Raw genomic sequence first — 16,056 nt, 5'->3', positions numbered from 1 at the left:
CTTCCCCTCCCCCAGCCAGTGGCTAGATTTGTTTGAGCATTGGCCCTGGATGCTGAGGATAGCTTGGGTGGTCCAAGCATGGCATTCTCAGACACTAAAAATAGCTCTCTACTTGAGCACTTGCCCAGTGGATCCTAGTCAGGGTGCATGTGGGAGTCTGCCTCACTAACTCCCCACCTCTCACCTAAAAAAAAAATCATTTGTCATGATCATGTAGGGTTCATACTATAAGAGCAAGAATGCTTTAATATTAGGAAAGCTTTTGATACACTACAATGTCTAAAAAGATTCAATAAGAAAAAATATAATCACAATAGATAAAGATTTGATAAAAGCCAGCATTCATTTCTGATTAGAAAAGGCAACCAAATCTAGAAAGATATTTCTTTAATCAGATAAGGACATCTAACTTCTTATTTTTTTCAAGTTTATTCAAGTTCAAAGCACAAAATTCTAGTCCACAGATACGTAATCTTTTATTCTCCTGCTGTGTGATGAGCATTGGAAAGGTGTATAAGTCAAGACTTCTGGACAAGATGACAGAGTAGGTGAACTCTGTGCTTGCCTTGTCCCATGACCACATCAAAATTACAACTAAATTGTAGAACAAACATTATTGAAAACTACCCAACAGAATCACTATAACTAAGGATATAAAGAAGCACCCATGTAGAGACTGGTAGAATAAGTGAAGATGCAGAATGGGCAAGTCCCACACCACCACTGTGGAGATTAAGAAAATATAGGGATATCTTGGTTATACCTTGAGGAGCAAGGGGACCCAGACTCATACTGGGCTCCCCAACCTGGGGCATCAGTGCTGGGAATAGCAGTCTCCATAATCAGGCTGTGAAAACCAGCAGAGATTGTGTCCCAGAGAGTTATCTTCTCTAATCCGAATGGTATGAAACTAGAAATAAATTACAAGAAGAAAATTAAAAAGCACAGAAACACATGGAGGGTAAATAACATACAACTAAACAGTAAATGAATGAACAATGATGTTAAGTAAGAAATCAAAAGATAATTTGAGACAAATGAATATGAAAACACAATGATCCCAAATCTGTGGCACACAGCCAAAGCAATTCTAAGAGTGAAATTCATAGCAATACAGACCTACCTCAAGAAATGAGAAATATCTCAAAAAATTAACCTTACACCTAAAGGAACTAGGAAAAGAGGAACAAACAAAGCCTAAACTGAGTAGAAGAAAGAAAATAAGCTCAGAACAGAACTAAACAAAACAATGGAAAAGATCAATAAAACCCAAATTCTTTGAAAAGATAAACAAAATTGATAAAGCTTTAGCCAGATTCATTAAGAAAATAAGCTAGAGTTCACAAACAAACAAACAAACAAACAAACATATCAGAAATGAAAGAGGAGTGACAACCAAAACCAGAGAAACACAAAAAATTTTAAGAAAATACTGTGAAGGTGATGGAAGACAATTTGACTTTGGGTGAGGGATATGCAACATAATCAGATGTCAAAATAATCTGGAGATGTTTTCTCTGAACATATGTACCCTGATTTATCACTGTCACTGTGGACAAGTCCTGCCAGGGTTGAGGACAATGGAGACGCAAAGACCTGACTTCGGGAACCAGGTTCAGTGACACAGATCCACTTTATTCAGAAAGTAAGCTAGCTTATATAGATGGGTTCAGCCTATAGGGTGTTACAGTGTGTTCCTCAAAGCCAATGGCTGAAAAGATCAGGGAGCTGCGTGGTTGGCGCTAAGTCACTTCCTTATAGTGGGCTAGCTTCCTTCCTGGGTATGCCCAGGAGGCTTCTGGGAGCTGGAGTATTCTCACAGCATTGCATCAGCCGCAGCTGCTAGGAAAGTGCTCTGCGCTCCACCCGCATGTCACCACATTAAAATTAATAAATTAAAATTAAATAAAAAGAAAATACTGTGAACCATTATATGCCAACAAATTGGACAAGCTGGAAGAAATGAATAAATGCCTAGAAACATATAAGCTTCCAAGAATGAATCAGGAAGAAACAAAAAAATCTGAACGGTCTTTAACTACTAACAAAATCAAATCAGTAATCAAAAAACTCTTAAACAGAAGTCGTGGTCCAGATGGCTTCATAGAATTTTCCAAACATTCAAAGAAGAATTAACACCTACCCTTCTCAAACTATTCCAAAAGATTGAAGAGGAGTGAAGGCTTCCAAACTCATTTTACAAGGCCAGAATCAACCTAATACCAAAACTAGACAAAGACACTACAAAAGAGGAGAATTATAGGTCATTATAACTGATGAACATCAATGCAAAATCCTCAACAAAATAATAGAGAGCCAGTAACAAACCCATGCCTAGCCTGAACAGGCGGTGGTGCAGTGGATAGAAAGTCGGACTGGGATGCGGAGGACCCAGGTTTGAGACCCCGAGGTCACCAGCTTGAGCGCAGGCTCATCTGGTTTGAGCAAAGCTCACCAGCTTGGACCCAAGGTTGCTGGCTCGAGCAAGGGGTTACTCAGTCTGCTGAAGGCCCATGGTCAAGGCACATATGAGAAAGCAATCAATGAACAACTAAGGTGTCGCAACGAAAAACTAATGATTGATGCTTCTCCTCTCTCTCCTTTCTAGTCTGTCTGTCCCTCTCTCTGACTCTCTTTCTGTCTCTCTCTTTAAAAAAAAGAAGTGACCCACAAACCCATGCCTATATGGTCAATCTATGACAAAGAAGTCAATATATACAATGGGATAAAGATCAGGGGTAGGGTTCAGCTGGTTCACACTGGTTCAGCAGAACCGATACCTAATTTTTTGTTGAATTTGGCAAATTGGTTGTTAAAATGGCACTTGTAATCAGGGTTCTCTGAGGTGAGCACCTGGGTAGCCGCCCAATGTGGAAATCACAAATTTACATTCCTTACACTTTTGTAATATTCCTTACTCTTTTGTAACATTCATCTGCACAACAGCGTATTCTAAGTGCCGTAGTAATGTTCTTTCAGTCCATAGGTAAAAAAAAAATTGATGGAACTATGGGTTTTTTTGTTTGTTTGTTTTATTTTTTGACAGAGACTGAGAGTTAGAGTGACAGACAGGGACAGACAGAAAGAAAGTGAGAGAGATGAGAAGCATGAGTTCTTCATTTTGGGACCTTAGTTGTTCATTGTTTACTTTTTCATATGTGCCTTGACCCAGGGGCTACAGCAGAGCAGGCGACCCCTTGCTCAAGCCAGTGACCTTGGGCTCAAGCCAGCGACCTTGGGGTTCAAGCCAGTGATCTTTGGGCTCAAGCTAGCAACCATGGGGTCATATCCATGACCCTACGCTCAAGCTGGTAAGCCTGTGTTCAAGCCAGAGACCTTGGGTTTTTGAACCTGGGTCCTCTGTGTCCTAATCTGATACTCTATCCACTGTGCCACTGCCTGGTCAGGTGATGGAATTATGCTTGTAATATTTATTTATTTGTTTCATAAAACTAATTGTACCTTTGATGAAATACTACGTTTTAATTCCCCTTGTGTTTGTTACTTCAGTAAACAAACATGTAATGTAAAGAGAAAAAGTTCCAAACAACCAGGGGGTGACAAGCTGTCACTGGAAATATCTTAAATAACAGTTTTATTGTTTTTTGTGAGGTATTCTTTAATATTTTTTATTAACGTTTTAAAACTCTTTCTTATATCATAATCTAGTTTTGTGTATCTTTTTATTCTTATTTAAGTATTAAATGCATGAAATAGGCCCTGGCTGGTTGGCTCAGCGGTAGAGCGTCGGCCTGGTGTGCGGGGGACCCGGGTTCGATTCCCGGCCAGGGCACATAGGAGAAGCGCCCATTTGCTTCTCCACCCCCTCCCCTCCTTCCTCTCTGTTAAATTATTTGAATCTCACCACTGGTAAAGATAGTCTCTCTTCCCCTCCCGCAGCCAAGGCTCCATTGGAGCAAAGATGGCCCGGGCGCTGAGGATGGCTCCTTGGCCTCTGCCCCAGGCGCTAGAGTGGCTCTGGTCTCAGCAGAGCGATGCCCCGGAGAGGCAGAGCATCTCCCCCTGGTGGGCAGAGCGTCGCCCCTGGTGGGCGTGCCGGGTGGATCCCGGTTGGGCACATGCGGGAGTCTGTCTGACTGTCTCTCCCCGTTTCCAGCTTCAGAAAAATACAAAAAAAAAATGCATGAAATAACAAGCTACCTTTATATATATATATATATATATATATATATATATTGAGTGGGTAAACTCTGTGCTTGCCTTGTCCCATGACCACATATATATAATATATACTTAAAGTGGTCATTAGGGCAGAGAACCAGTTGTTAAATTATTTGAATATCACCACTGGTAAAGATAGTCTCTTCAATGTGGTACATGTAGACAGTAGAATATTACTCAGCCATGAAAGAAGGAAATATTGACATTTTGCAACAACATGGGTGGATCTAGAGGCTATTATGCTCAGTGAAATAAATCAGACAAAGACAAATAACTATATGATTTCACTTATATGTGGAATCTAAAAAACAAGATAAACAAAAAACAGAAGAAACTCTTAGATATAGAGAACATTTTGATAGTTGTCACATGGGAGAAGGGTTGTAGGAAAAAATTGAAAGAGATTAATAAGTACAAATTGCCAGTTATAAAAATGGTCACAGTGTTGTAAAAAGTATAGCATAGGGAATGTGGCCAATAATATTGTAGTAACTATATATGGTCGAATGGGTAGTAGACCTATTGGGATAAGCACTTTATAAGGTATATAAATATCTAATCACAATGTTGTACACCTGAAACCACTATAATATTGCATGTCAAATGAAATTTAAAAATAAAATAAACAAATATGAGTAATAAGCTTTGTCAAGGCCCTGGCCGGTTGGCTCAGTGGTAGAGCATCGGCCTGGTGTGTGGGAGACCAGGGTTCGATTCCCGGCCAGGGCACATAGAAGAAGCGCCCATTTGCTTCTCCACCCCCCCTCCTTCCTCTCTGTTTCTCTCTCCCCTTCCCGCAGCCAAGGTTCCATTGGAGCAAAGATGGCCCGGGCGCTGGGGATGGCTCCTTGGCCGCTGCCCCAGGTGCTAGAGTGGCTCTGGTCACGGCAGAGCGATGCCCCGGAGGGGCAGAGCATCGCCCCCTGGTGGGCAGAGCGTCGCCCCTGGTGGGCGTGCCGGGTGGATCCTGGTCGGGTGCATGCGGGAGTCTGTCTGTCTCTCCCCGTTTCCAGCTTCAGAAAAATACAAAAAAAAAAAAAAAAAGCAGCTTTGTCAAATGTAAAGTGCTATCTCAGTGTGAATTATAATTTTGATTTTATACTCTTTGTAATAAATTCCAACTTTAAGTGACAAGCCATCATTGTGAAGGGCCAATAACTTTAATACTCAACTTTACAATTTTCAATCAGTTTTCCAAGGTGGCACAATAAATGTTTTTCTGCCCATGAGTGCAATTTGATTTTCTTCATCTTGAAATTGCTTTATTGAGAAAAAAAAATATTCTATTTCTGGATAACAACAACACAACAACAAAAAGAAAAAAGAATTGTTATCTAGAAAGTATCCTCTAAACAGGTAGAGGGAAAAAAGAGTGTAACTGATTCCAGTAAACACACACACACACACACATACACACTTCTTACAAATGCTTGACTTTGTTTTTCAATAAACTCCTGTGATTACAAAGTACAGGGTGGAGCAAAAGTAGGTTTACAGTTGTTCATATGGAAAATAATACAATAATCAATAAATAATAATACAAAAATAAACTGTTTCGTGTACTCACTACTATAAACCTATTTTTGCCCCACCCTGTAGACTTTTAAATTATATCTGAAGCAGTATGGTACAAGACCATAATAATGTACTCTCAGTTACTTCTGGAAGTTTCTCTAGGTATTCTCTTATATGTACCACAGAAAACATTTCTCCCTTCTTCCTAAACTGACATTTTTTTAACTTACCACTGTATAACTGCCAAAAACGCTAGTTGGGAAGACTGCTGGGCACACCTCCTTTATGCTCAGAGAACAACAGTACCCATTATTTCCTATTTTTGCTGTTTGAGTATAAAAATGAGGACACTTCTAAGATTGCCCATGAACTTTTAGAATTAAGTTGTTTTATAAAATCAAAGTATCAACTACTTTGTGTTGTGTATCATATAAATTTTCTCTAAAAATTAGTAGACCAAGGTTTAAATTTTGAAATCACAGTAATGTATGTTTCATACCAGTATTTTAAGCCTCTTTTTAAACCAAAGGTGCATTAAGAAATACATTTTAGTGAAACTAAGAGACATTGATAAGAGTGTGGTGGTTATGGGGGGGAGGGGGGAATGGGAGAGGGAAAGGGGGAGGGGGAGGGGCACAAAGAGAACAAGATAGAAGGTGACAGAGGACAATCTGACTTTGGGTGGTGGGTATGCAACATAATTGAACGACAAGATAACCTGGACTTGTTATCTTTGAATATATGTATCCTGATTTATTGATGTCACCCCATTAAAAAAATAAAATTATATTAAAAAAAAACAAAACTAAAAAAAAAACATCAGTCACAGCATATCAAAAAAAAAAGAAAAAGAAATACATTTTATAATGTGACCAAGTACACATGCATGAATACATACACACAAACATTCTATATAAAAACATTTCAAAAAATATATATATGTGTTTCACAGAACTTTTCAAGGATCTATGCAAAATGCTCTGATATATATTTTAAAAATTGACTTCCTTAGATGGTGCTTTTCAGCAGTCTCATGGTTCTCAATGAAAGAAGGTGATTCCTTTGATTGTTAAGTAAAATTTCTGGAGTTCAAGAATTCTGTTTGGAAGGATATGAATCCATTGGGTTGTTTTGTTTTGTTTTAGAAATATGTCCTAATTGTGTTGTAAATACCACTTTTTCATGTATAGGCACGATGCTTTTGGTGTTAGTTGCTAGTTTTTCTCTCATTTTATGAGGGTGATAGGATAAGAAAGAATTTTCTAAATGGTAATTCTTTTCTCTTTGCAGCTTTCATGTGTGAATATAAGTCTAGTGCATCATTAACATAAGGACCTCACCAGTTGGAAGTTACAGATTTTGCCATCAGTTTACCTTATCCTTTTTGGTCTGGTTCTTTTCCTCAAACAGTACAAACATCTTTCTTTCAAGTTGCTTTTCTGGCAGAGTTAAGAAAATGGCTGATAGTGGCTTTGGAAAAAACCCCACAGAGTCTCCCAACTCTTTACCTACTCAGAAAAATATACTTTGTGTATATTCCTGTAAAACAAGGCCTTCTCCAATATCCGTGGTAGAAATGTCACAGACATCAAGCCATGTTCCTTCGGACGATTCAATTTCACTGGAGAGAAAAAAAGAACAAATTACTAAAGATAATACCTCTGCAAAAGATATGGTAAATATCAACCTACTTCTCAACACAAGTTGAAATCCCATTCTCTAATCCCATCCCTAGTTTGTTCATGTACATGGGCCTTCGTGAGCTAATTCATTGTCTTCTTAACTATTAAAGGAACATTTCTTTCTTACATAAGAGGTGAGCAAAGTTGATCAGTATTTTCTTTTATGATATTTTCAACACTGCCCAAATTAATTATTTCCTAGGATTGTGACTAATTCAGAATGTTGTTCCAGCTTCTTTTTTAAATTTATACAGAAATACATTGGTTTAATTAAATTCAAATTAAGTTGAAGTAAGTCTGAATTTGGGGGCACTTTTTTTTTCAATGCAGAATGAGATTTATGGTTGTGGTTATATATAGGGTGGTTATTACTATAGACAATTCCTTATTATTTGGATGGACTATCAGATATACTCTAGAAAAACAGTTATTACAATCTATGACTACCCAGTTGAACTAGTTCAGGAGTATTCACCTTTTTTAGAGAAGAGGCAGAATGGAAGATTTTACCTGATACAAACACAGCTTTGGAGACAGAGCAGTAAGTTTAAGAAAAGTTAGGTTCTCAGCCTCCAAAGTTGTATCTTTTTCAAATTTTTACCCTAAACTGTTTTTTTTTTTCCTGATTTGTATTACAGTATAGTTATTGCTATACAAGCACCTCTGAATTACTGAGTAAGCTGTTACTGTGTTTTCATTCAAAGCATATTTTGCGAATGTCTGGCCAGTAATATTTTATGCATAACCTATTTGAGATGATTGCTATGTTTTGAAACAAGAATGTTGAGAAAGCTGTGAAGTTGCCTTCTCATGATTTTAAAGAACCATCGAGTAAGTTCTGATTTATCTGCTATGCAGGTTATAATGTAGATTTGCCTGGATTTAGGAGATTAGATTGAGTGACTTCTTAAAGTCTCTTTCAGTCTAATGAGCCACTAAATCATATAGGGCTTAGGATTTGAAAAAGGCAGTGAGTTAGTTATCTTATATGCAATATATATCATGGCACACATTAAAGAAAGATTTGTCATATTATCTAAATTAGGGTTCTTTCTTTGTCAATAAATGTGTTATATCTTAATATTACTTTTTTTTAAATTCCTTTTTGGTCAAGCTCTTAAAGCCCTCAAATGTAGAGAGAAAGGCATCTCAACAACAATGGGGTCGCATCTTTACAGAAGGAAAAGTTCCTCACATAAGGATGGACGATGGAGCTGATATTCAGGTATTTAGAAAGCTAAGTGGAGCTACCAGGAACTTCCGGGTTCCTTCTGTGTTAATGATTAATGGCAAAAATGATTTAAAAATAAGTCTCTAAGGAAAGGAAGGAAAGAGAAGGAGAAATTTCCCATTTTTCAGTATGTCAAAATCTTTATTACAGAAATTTTTTTTTTTCTGTTCATGGAAGACCAAATGGACTTTAATCAAAATGGAGGGCATTTTTATGAAATAAAATAAGACCATTCTGTTGTTCAGGTCTTGCCTCTTGCTGAGTGGAGTTTTTGCTTGTGTAGACCTCTCTAAAATTCAGAGAGAGACCAGACAAGTTGAGATGGTTTAGCTGTTCACTTCTTTGAGGCCATTTTTGTACCCTCTGATTGGATGAATAGAAATGTTAGTCTTCCTAGGATTCTAATGATAACCTACAAATGTGAATGCAATATTAGTACCATTTTAGAAATGAAATATGTTCTTTAAACATTAGTTTAAAGGAAGTTCAACAAGAACAACTACAAGAAGAAAGTTGTATTAATGTTAACTTTAAAAATTTGTTTAAAGTGATATTTGGCAATATACTTGAAGTGACCAGAAAAACTTACTGAGAAATTCTGACTTAAAAAGTTTAAATCTGGCCCTGGCTGGTTGGCTCAGCAGTAGAGTGGTGGCTCAGCATGTGGAAATCCTGGGTTTGATTCCTGGTCAGAGCACACAGGAGAAGCAATCATCTGCTTCTCCCCTCCCCTCTCTCTCTCTCTCTCTCTCCCTCTCTCTCTCTCTTCCTCTTCCCCTCCTGCAGCCATGGCTTGAATGGTTCAAGCAAGGTTGGCCCCGGGTTCTGAAGATGGCTCCATGGTGTCTACCTCAGATGCTAAAATAGCTCAGTTGCCAAGGAACAGAGCTGTGGCCCAGCAGGGCAAAGCATCACTTGGTAGTGGCTTGCCTGGTAGATCCCAGGGTCCAGGTGCTTACAGGAGTCTGTCTCTGCCTCCTCGCCTGTTTCTTAATAAAAATAAAAAAAGAAAGAAAAGTTTACATCTTCCCTTCTAAATAAAAGGCCTATATATATTTTTAAATCTACAAATTTACTGAGTTTTGTACTTAGTCTTAAGAGCTTTTATAAAATCAAAATGCATTCATTGTGAAAAATTTAAGAAAATATAGATATAAAAGTGAAGAAAATAAAAACTATGAGGCAGATATAAACAGTTTTAACATTTATCACCTTTACTTCATTTAAAAATATATATAGAAGTCATCCCATTTTTCTTTTTCAGCTATTTCCTGTTTTAAATTATGAAATATTCCAAGTATGTACATATTTTTAAGAAATAACCCTAACTGATATAATTGAAAAATTTCTTCCTTCATTTAATGCACCAATTCATTTTAAAGATATTAAACATTTCAGGGGCCCTGGCCGGTTGGCTCAGCGGTAGAGCGTTGGCCTGGCGTGCGGGGGACCGGGTTTGATTCCCGGCCAGGGCACACAGGAGAAGCGCCCATTTGCTTCTCCACCCCCCTCTCCCCCCTCCTTCCTCTCTGTATCTCTCTTCCCCTCCCGCAGCCAAGGCTCCATTGGAGCAAAGATGGCCCGGGCGCTGGGGATGGCTCCTTGGCCTCTGCCCCAGGCGCTAGAGTGGCTCTGGTTGCGGCAGAGCGATGCCCTGGAGGGGCAGAGCATCGCCCCCTGGTGGATAGAGCGTCGCCCCTGGTGGGCGTGCCGGGTGGATCCCGGTCGGGCGCATGCGGGAGTCTGTCTGACTGTCTCTCCCCGTTTCCAGCTTCAGAAAAGGAAAAAAAAAAAGATATTAAACATTTCAGTAGAGTATAAAAAAGGAAGTTACAATAATCTAACACTGTACTACCCAGTGATAGCTACTCAATGTCTAAAATCCAGACATTAATGTAAGCACCCCCACAAACACACATTTTCAACATTTTCATAATGGGATCATATAATGTGTGCTTTCACACTCCACACTATATCATGGACTTATTCTGTGTCAATAAGAGTAGATCTATATTACTATTTTATTAGCATCCTCTTAAAATTAGTACAAACAAAAAGTCATTTTCTTCTTATTTTTACCACTATGTAATGATGTCAAAGTAGATAGTTAAAGAAATTAGTTTATAAAAATGTAGGTGGGAAATTCCTCTCTTAAAAAGTCCTGTTTAAACAATATTAAAATTCTGTGTCCACGTTCTATATGTTTAGAAAGAAAATGAGTTTAGTTTTTAAAGACCAAGAAAAATTGGAAAAATGGTTATGAAGTTGAGATTATTTTGTTCTGTGTGTAGGGGGGAAGGGTAAATGACCATTCAAATCCAGATTTAACTCATTTTACATAATATATAGTCAAGAATGGCATATACATATAACAAAAGTAAGATATTTTGTCTTATTTTAATCATCTTAGTTTTCTGACTTTGATTCTTGCTATTAAGTGGTAGGGGTGGAGGGAGAGGAGCCAAAGTAATTAAACTTCATCTGAAAGCAGCATTGGGGGTGGGATGTGCCCGGTGTGAGTCCAGGAGTCTCCACTTAGAATAGTCGAGACATAGATCTGGACTCCTTCTCTCAGGCACAGCTCCACAAACCCAGTCTACTGTTCCTCTCAAATGTGTATATATGGAAGGATTCTGACTGGCTGGCTTGCTGACTGATTTTATTGATTGATTCATTCATTTAGCAATTCACTATTTGAGTCCACATTTTCACTGCTCTCCATTTGGAATGCTTCCTTGCCTTGCTTGTATTATTGGGGAAAAAAAAATCTCAATTATTTTTTTTGACTTGGTTCCCTCACATGCCAGTCTCCAAAGCCACTTCTCTCATAATGTTTTCCTTTATTCTCCCAATGTTTTAGCCTTCCTTTCTGGCCCCAGTGTAGTTTTGTATTTTTATTTTAACTTAAGACTTTATGGATTAAGAATAATTTTGTCTCTTGAGTAGATTACAAATTCTGAGAAAAGCGGAATTACGTTTTATTTAATTTGGTAGCCCCCAGAGTGTACATCACAAGGAAATATCTAAAGAAAGTCTAATATGTCAAAACTAAGTATATCCTTCTTTCTTTTCTTTCTTCTCCACCCACCCTCCCCTCTTCTCTCTGCCTTTCTCTCTCTCCCCTTCTCTCCCTCCCTATCTTTCTCTTTCCCTTTCCCTTTCTTTTTCTCTCTTTCCTTTCTCTCCTCTCCTGTCCTCCCCCACCCCACCCCTCTATCCTCTCTCTCTCCTTTCTTCCCTCCCTCCCTTTTTTACTTCTTCCCTTCCCTCCTTCCTTCTTTATCCCTTCCCGCCATGCACTAAACACGAATATTTTGCCTACAAGGTTTCAGGGTATGTTTTTTAAAGGATACAAAAAAACCAGCTTTTTAAGGAGCTTCTAGACCATCTTGAGGTGGAGAGTGAAAATGCAAGCAAGAGAGTAATAATAGTGTTTGAGGACAGATGCATACAGACCAAGAAAAGTCCAAAGAAAGGAACAATCACCATAGCACCCAGTTAGGCAGTGAAGCCCTGCATGAAAGAGGGAGATAATTAGTAGGGCATTGAATCTTTTTTTACTAAAGGAAAAAAAGAAAGTAAGCTGTGGAAAATACGAAGACTAGCAACTAATTTACCTGTCACCTGGTGAAGGTGAAAGTAATCACAGAGTTGGGAGCAGCAATTCTAGGGAAGACTGGCTGGCTGACCCAACAGAGGTGTCTCCTAGTGGTATTACCTTAGCTGTTCTCGCACATTCAGAAACTCTCTCAAGATCCAGAAGTTCTTGTTTTTGCCCTCAAGTTGGTTTGGACTAACTCCTCCCAACCAAATTCACAGGAAATGAAAGTGTGAACGAGTGACCTGTTTGTGATTTTACAGTGTGAACCACAGTGCGGGGCATTGTCAAGACCAGTGCATTCTATGTGTCAGCAGAAGTTAAATGGTAGGTGAGGCGGGGCGAGGGGGATTCTTGGTCTGGATAGTGTTACTACCAATGTTTTTTTCTCAGTGCTGATTTATGTTAAAATTTCTATCACATACTGCTTTTTCTAAAACAAAAGGAATGAAACAACAGAAGTGATTTCTAATAGAAATAATGAAGATGAAGTGTTACTTGGTAAACAAGAAAGCAGTTGTTCCATGGTTAATATGTGTTAATTTTATAGTATAGCTCTCAGAGTTTTGGGATTTTGGGGGAGGTGTGTGAATGTATTTTATACACATATATACATATGTATATATGTATTAATGTTCCATTCCTTATTTTTTTATGAAGGTCTTTTATAAATATTATAGTTTGTAACAGATTCATTTTTATACTTTTGAGGTTTTCCACATTTCCCTATTAGAATTTTTATGGTTTTCCTCCAAAGGACATTTACTGAAATTCATCAAAGCTAACCTTTGTTTACTTAAGATGCGTTTATTAATATTGAAGCAAATATGTGGTGTCTTTCGCCCTGGAGCAGAAACTCTAATCCCTTGAGTGCATACTTGTCAGTATTACGTGTTCATTTTTAATACCCAAAGAAGAGCAGAGAGAGATAAAGGCATTCTTATTTTTTATCCAGGAAATCTATGTATTTGGAAGAACACTGGGAAAAGGGAGCTTTGGAATGGTCTTTGAAGCTACACACAAGGAAACAGAAACTAAGTGGGCCATTAAAAAAGTGAACAAAGAAAAGGTAAGACTTATAGCAGCAGCATCATACTGAGGACAGTGCAGTACAGGGTGGGGTGGACAGTACTGGTTTTAACATTTACACACCTGCCTCTGACCTCGGTGGCCGTGGTCTGGGCTGTTCCCTGGGGTCTGTGGGCATTTCTCTAGCTTTCTGAGAAGGGACCAGTTCTTAAACTCAGGTCATCAAGTGTGTCTGGAAAAACTAAAGGAAAGAATAGCTAACATAACCAATATAACCAAACACAGGGAGTTTACCAGAGTGAGTTGAGGGTAAGGCCTGATTATCAGTATGTATAAATGCAGTGCTGTTGGCTAGAGATGTCTCAGCCAGCAAGGAGTCCTGGGACCCTCCCGATGTGGTTCTGCTCTGCTTTTCTCCTGCTCTCTTCTTTCTTTTGACTCCTGTTTCTTCATTGTTAGTTTATTCTGTTTATTCATCCTACCTACTCTTTTAGTTTGAAACACTTTTTCCCAGCTGCCTACTGTATTATTTACTTGTATCCACTGTATTCCTCACTGGGTTTCTCTGGAGCCAGAGAATAACTGGGCTTCTCTTTAAAGAATCTAAGTCCTCAGGTTTTACACATGAGCAGTTCATCAATTTTTAAAGAATTTCTGTGACTGCAGAAAATATTACCTTTTTCCTTAACTTGTGATGATAAATATTACAATTACAAAATGAGATAGTAGTTTTTTAATATATTCTTTAAAACAAATGATAGTAAATTATTTAATGTCTTTAAAGATTAATAAAGTAACATTAAATCTCAGTAAAGGGAGATCCAGAGCTTTTCCAGAAATTTTCAGGATTTTAGAACCCAATGCTACATGGGGTATTATTTCCCTTGCCCCTTGAGCGTCAGGTAGGGTTAAGGTTTAAGTTTAGGGTTATAGAGCCAGGATACCTGTTTGCACTTGCAATTTTAGGAATTCATAATCTTTTCTTTTTCTTTCTTTTATTTTTTTGCACATGCACACAAGAGAGGAAGGGAGAGAGATGAGAAGCATCAACTCATAGTTACATCACTTTCACTGTTCATTGATTGCTTTTCATACCTTGACTGGGGGGCTCCAGCCAAGCCAGGGACCCCTTGCTCAAGCCATCAACCCTGTGCTCAAGCTGTTGAGCCCATGCTCAAACCTGTGACCTCGGGGTTTTGAACATGGGTCCTCTGCATCCCAGGTCGATACTCTATCCACTATGCCACAACTGGTCAGGCAGGAATTCATTATCTTATACACACATATTGATGCTGAGAGTTACAAGACACTAAAATAGTAACAAAAAACATAACATATGAAGTGGACAATATATTACTGCATTATATATTCAGGTCAAGCTGTTTGAGGAGGGAGGTAGGAACAGAACTGATGTAGATTTTAGGAGAAATTGTGGTAACTTTCCATATCTTGTCTAGACAGAAATCCACTCCTCACAGTCACCAACCTTCTTAACCTTCTTAGGATAACCTAACATGTGACTTTTGTCCTACATGGATGAGACATAGTGGGCAGGCAGTTTCCTACTCACTCCTGACATGGTAATGGTTAAAGGGTAAAAGTAATTGGAAGCAGGGATAACCTTAGGTAAAAATTTAACTTAGATAAAGATGGCCTTATGAGATCAATTCCTTTTAGTCTCTTAAGAACTACTATGTACTGTCCTAAGCATGGAAGTGTAGGAGGGTGTGAGGGAAGGAAGAAGGTATAAAACCTTTGTTGATCCCTTTCAGAGATGTTTCATGTTCATGAGGACAGTGCTTATTTGCAAATAAAGATGGTAATTTAGATTCAATAGGGGTGATGATTGGGCAGTGGTAGTGAGGGAGGAAAAAGTTCTTCTAAAATTTCTTAGGTGATATTGTAGAAAATCAAGGACTTACACCCTGATCGGAGGCCCTGTGCTCCCTGGGGTGTTGCTGCCCTTACCTTTTGCTGTCAGGTCTGGTTAAGGGTTACATATAAGGATATTAAGTTGGAGTTAGGTTGGTCAGAAGGCAAAATCTTGATTTTTCTTTCACAGTTAATTTTTGAGGCCTGGGCACCAGAAAGTGATATAAGACAGGACTAAGTGGAGACTCTCACTTCCTATTGTTTCTTTTGATGTATATAAATATAATCAAAGCAAAAGCACAACAAAATAGAAAAACATCTTGTTTTTATCTTCTCCAATTGATGTCCTTAGGAAGCAGATTTTGTTTTTATTATGCAAACATCAAAGGATCAACATGATTCTGAAGGAAATACCCAAAAGCATATTAAAAATTGGAATAATTTTTGTAAGGAGACAGAACCCATATCATAGCTAATTTATAAAAACAGCGCAAGAAACAGGTATGGTTTGAAGACAAATTATATATAAAATTGGAGAAAGGAAAGAAGGGACATAATTTAATTTTATTATGGAAATGAGTTGCATGTTATCTTTTGAAAAAGAAACTTCTCAAGAAAATGTGGCCCTGGCTGGTTGCTCTGTAGTAGAGTGTCGGCCTGGTGTGTGGATGTCCCGGGTTCGATTCCTGGCACACAGGAGAAGCAACCATCTGCTTCTCCATCCTTTTCCCTTCTCCTTCTCTCTCTCTCTCTCTCTCTCTCTCTCTCCCCCCTCCTGCAGCCATGCCTCTATTGGTTCCAGTGCATCACCCTGGGTGCTGAGGATGGCTCCATGGAGCCTCCACCTCAGGTGCTAATAGCTTGCTTGGGAGCATGGCCCCAGATAGGCAGAGCACTGGCCCAAGAAGGGGGTTGCTGGATGGATCCTGGTCAGTGTGCATATGGGA

At 38.6% G+C, this 16,056-nt stretch overlaps 1 protein-coding gene across 1 annotated transcript in view; it reads left to right on the top strand.

The window, feature by feature from the left end:
- Window positions 1-7,153: 7,153 nt before the first annotated feature.
- The window catches only part of STK33 (serine/threonine kinase 33), a 109,609-nt gene continuing 100,706 nt past the window's right edge, over window positions 7,154-16,056 (top strand). Inside the window, exons 1-3 of the mRNA XM_066252800.1 lie at window positions 7,154-7,372; window positions 8,494-8,604; window positions 13,164-13,277. Coding sequence (XP_066108897.1) covers window positions 7,154-7,372; window positions 8,494-8,604; window positions 13,164-13,277 — 444 coding nt within the window. The remainder of the gene's footprint in view (window positions 7,373-8,493; window positions 8,605-13,163; window positions 13,278-16,056) is intronic.

The sequence above is a fragment of the Saccopteryx bilineata genome, chromosome 1 (assembly GCF_036850765.1).
Source record: "Saccopteryx bilineata isolate mSacBil1 chromosome 1, mSacBil1_pri_phased_curated, whole genome shotgun sequence".
Classification (NCBI taxonomy): domain Eukaryota; kingdom Metazoa; phylum Chordata; class Mammalia; order Chiroptera; family Emballonuridae; genus Saccopteryx; species Saccopteryx bilineata.
The sequence above is the reverse complement of the archived record's forward strand: the minus strand, read 5'-3'. Positions and strand labels throughout refer to the sequence as shown.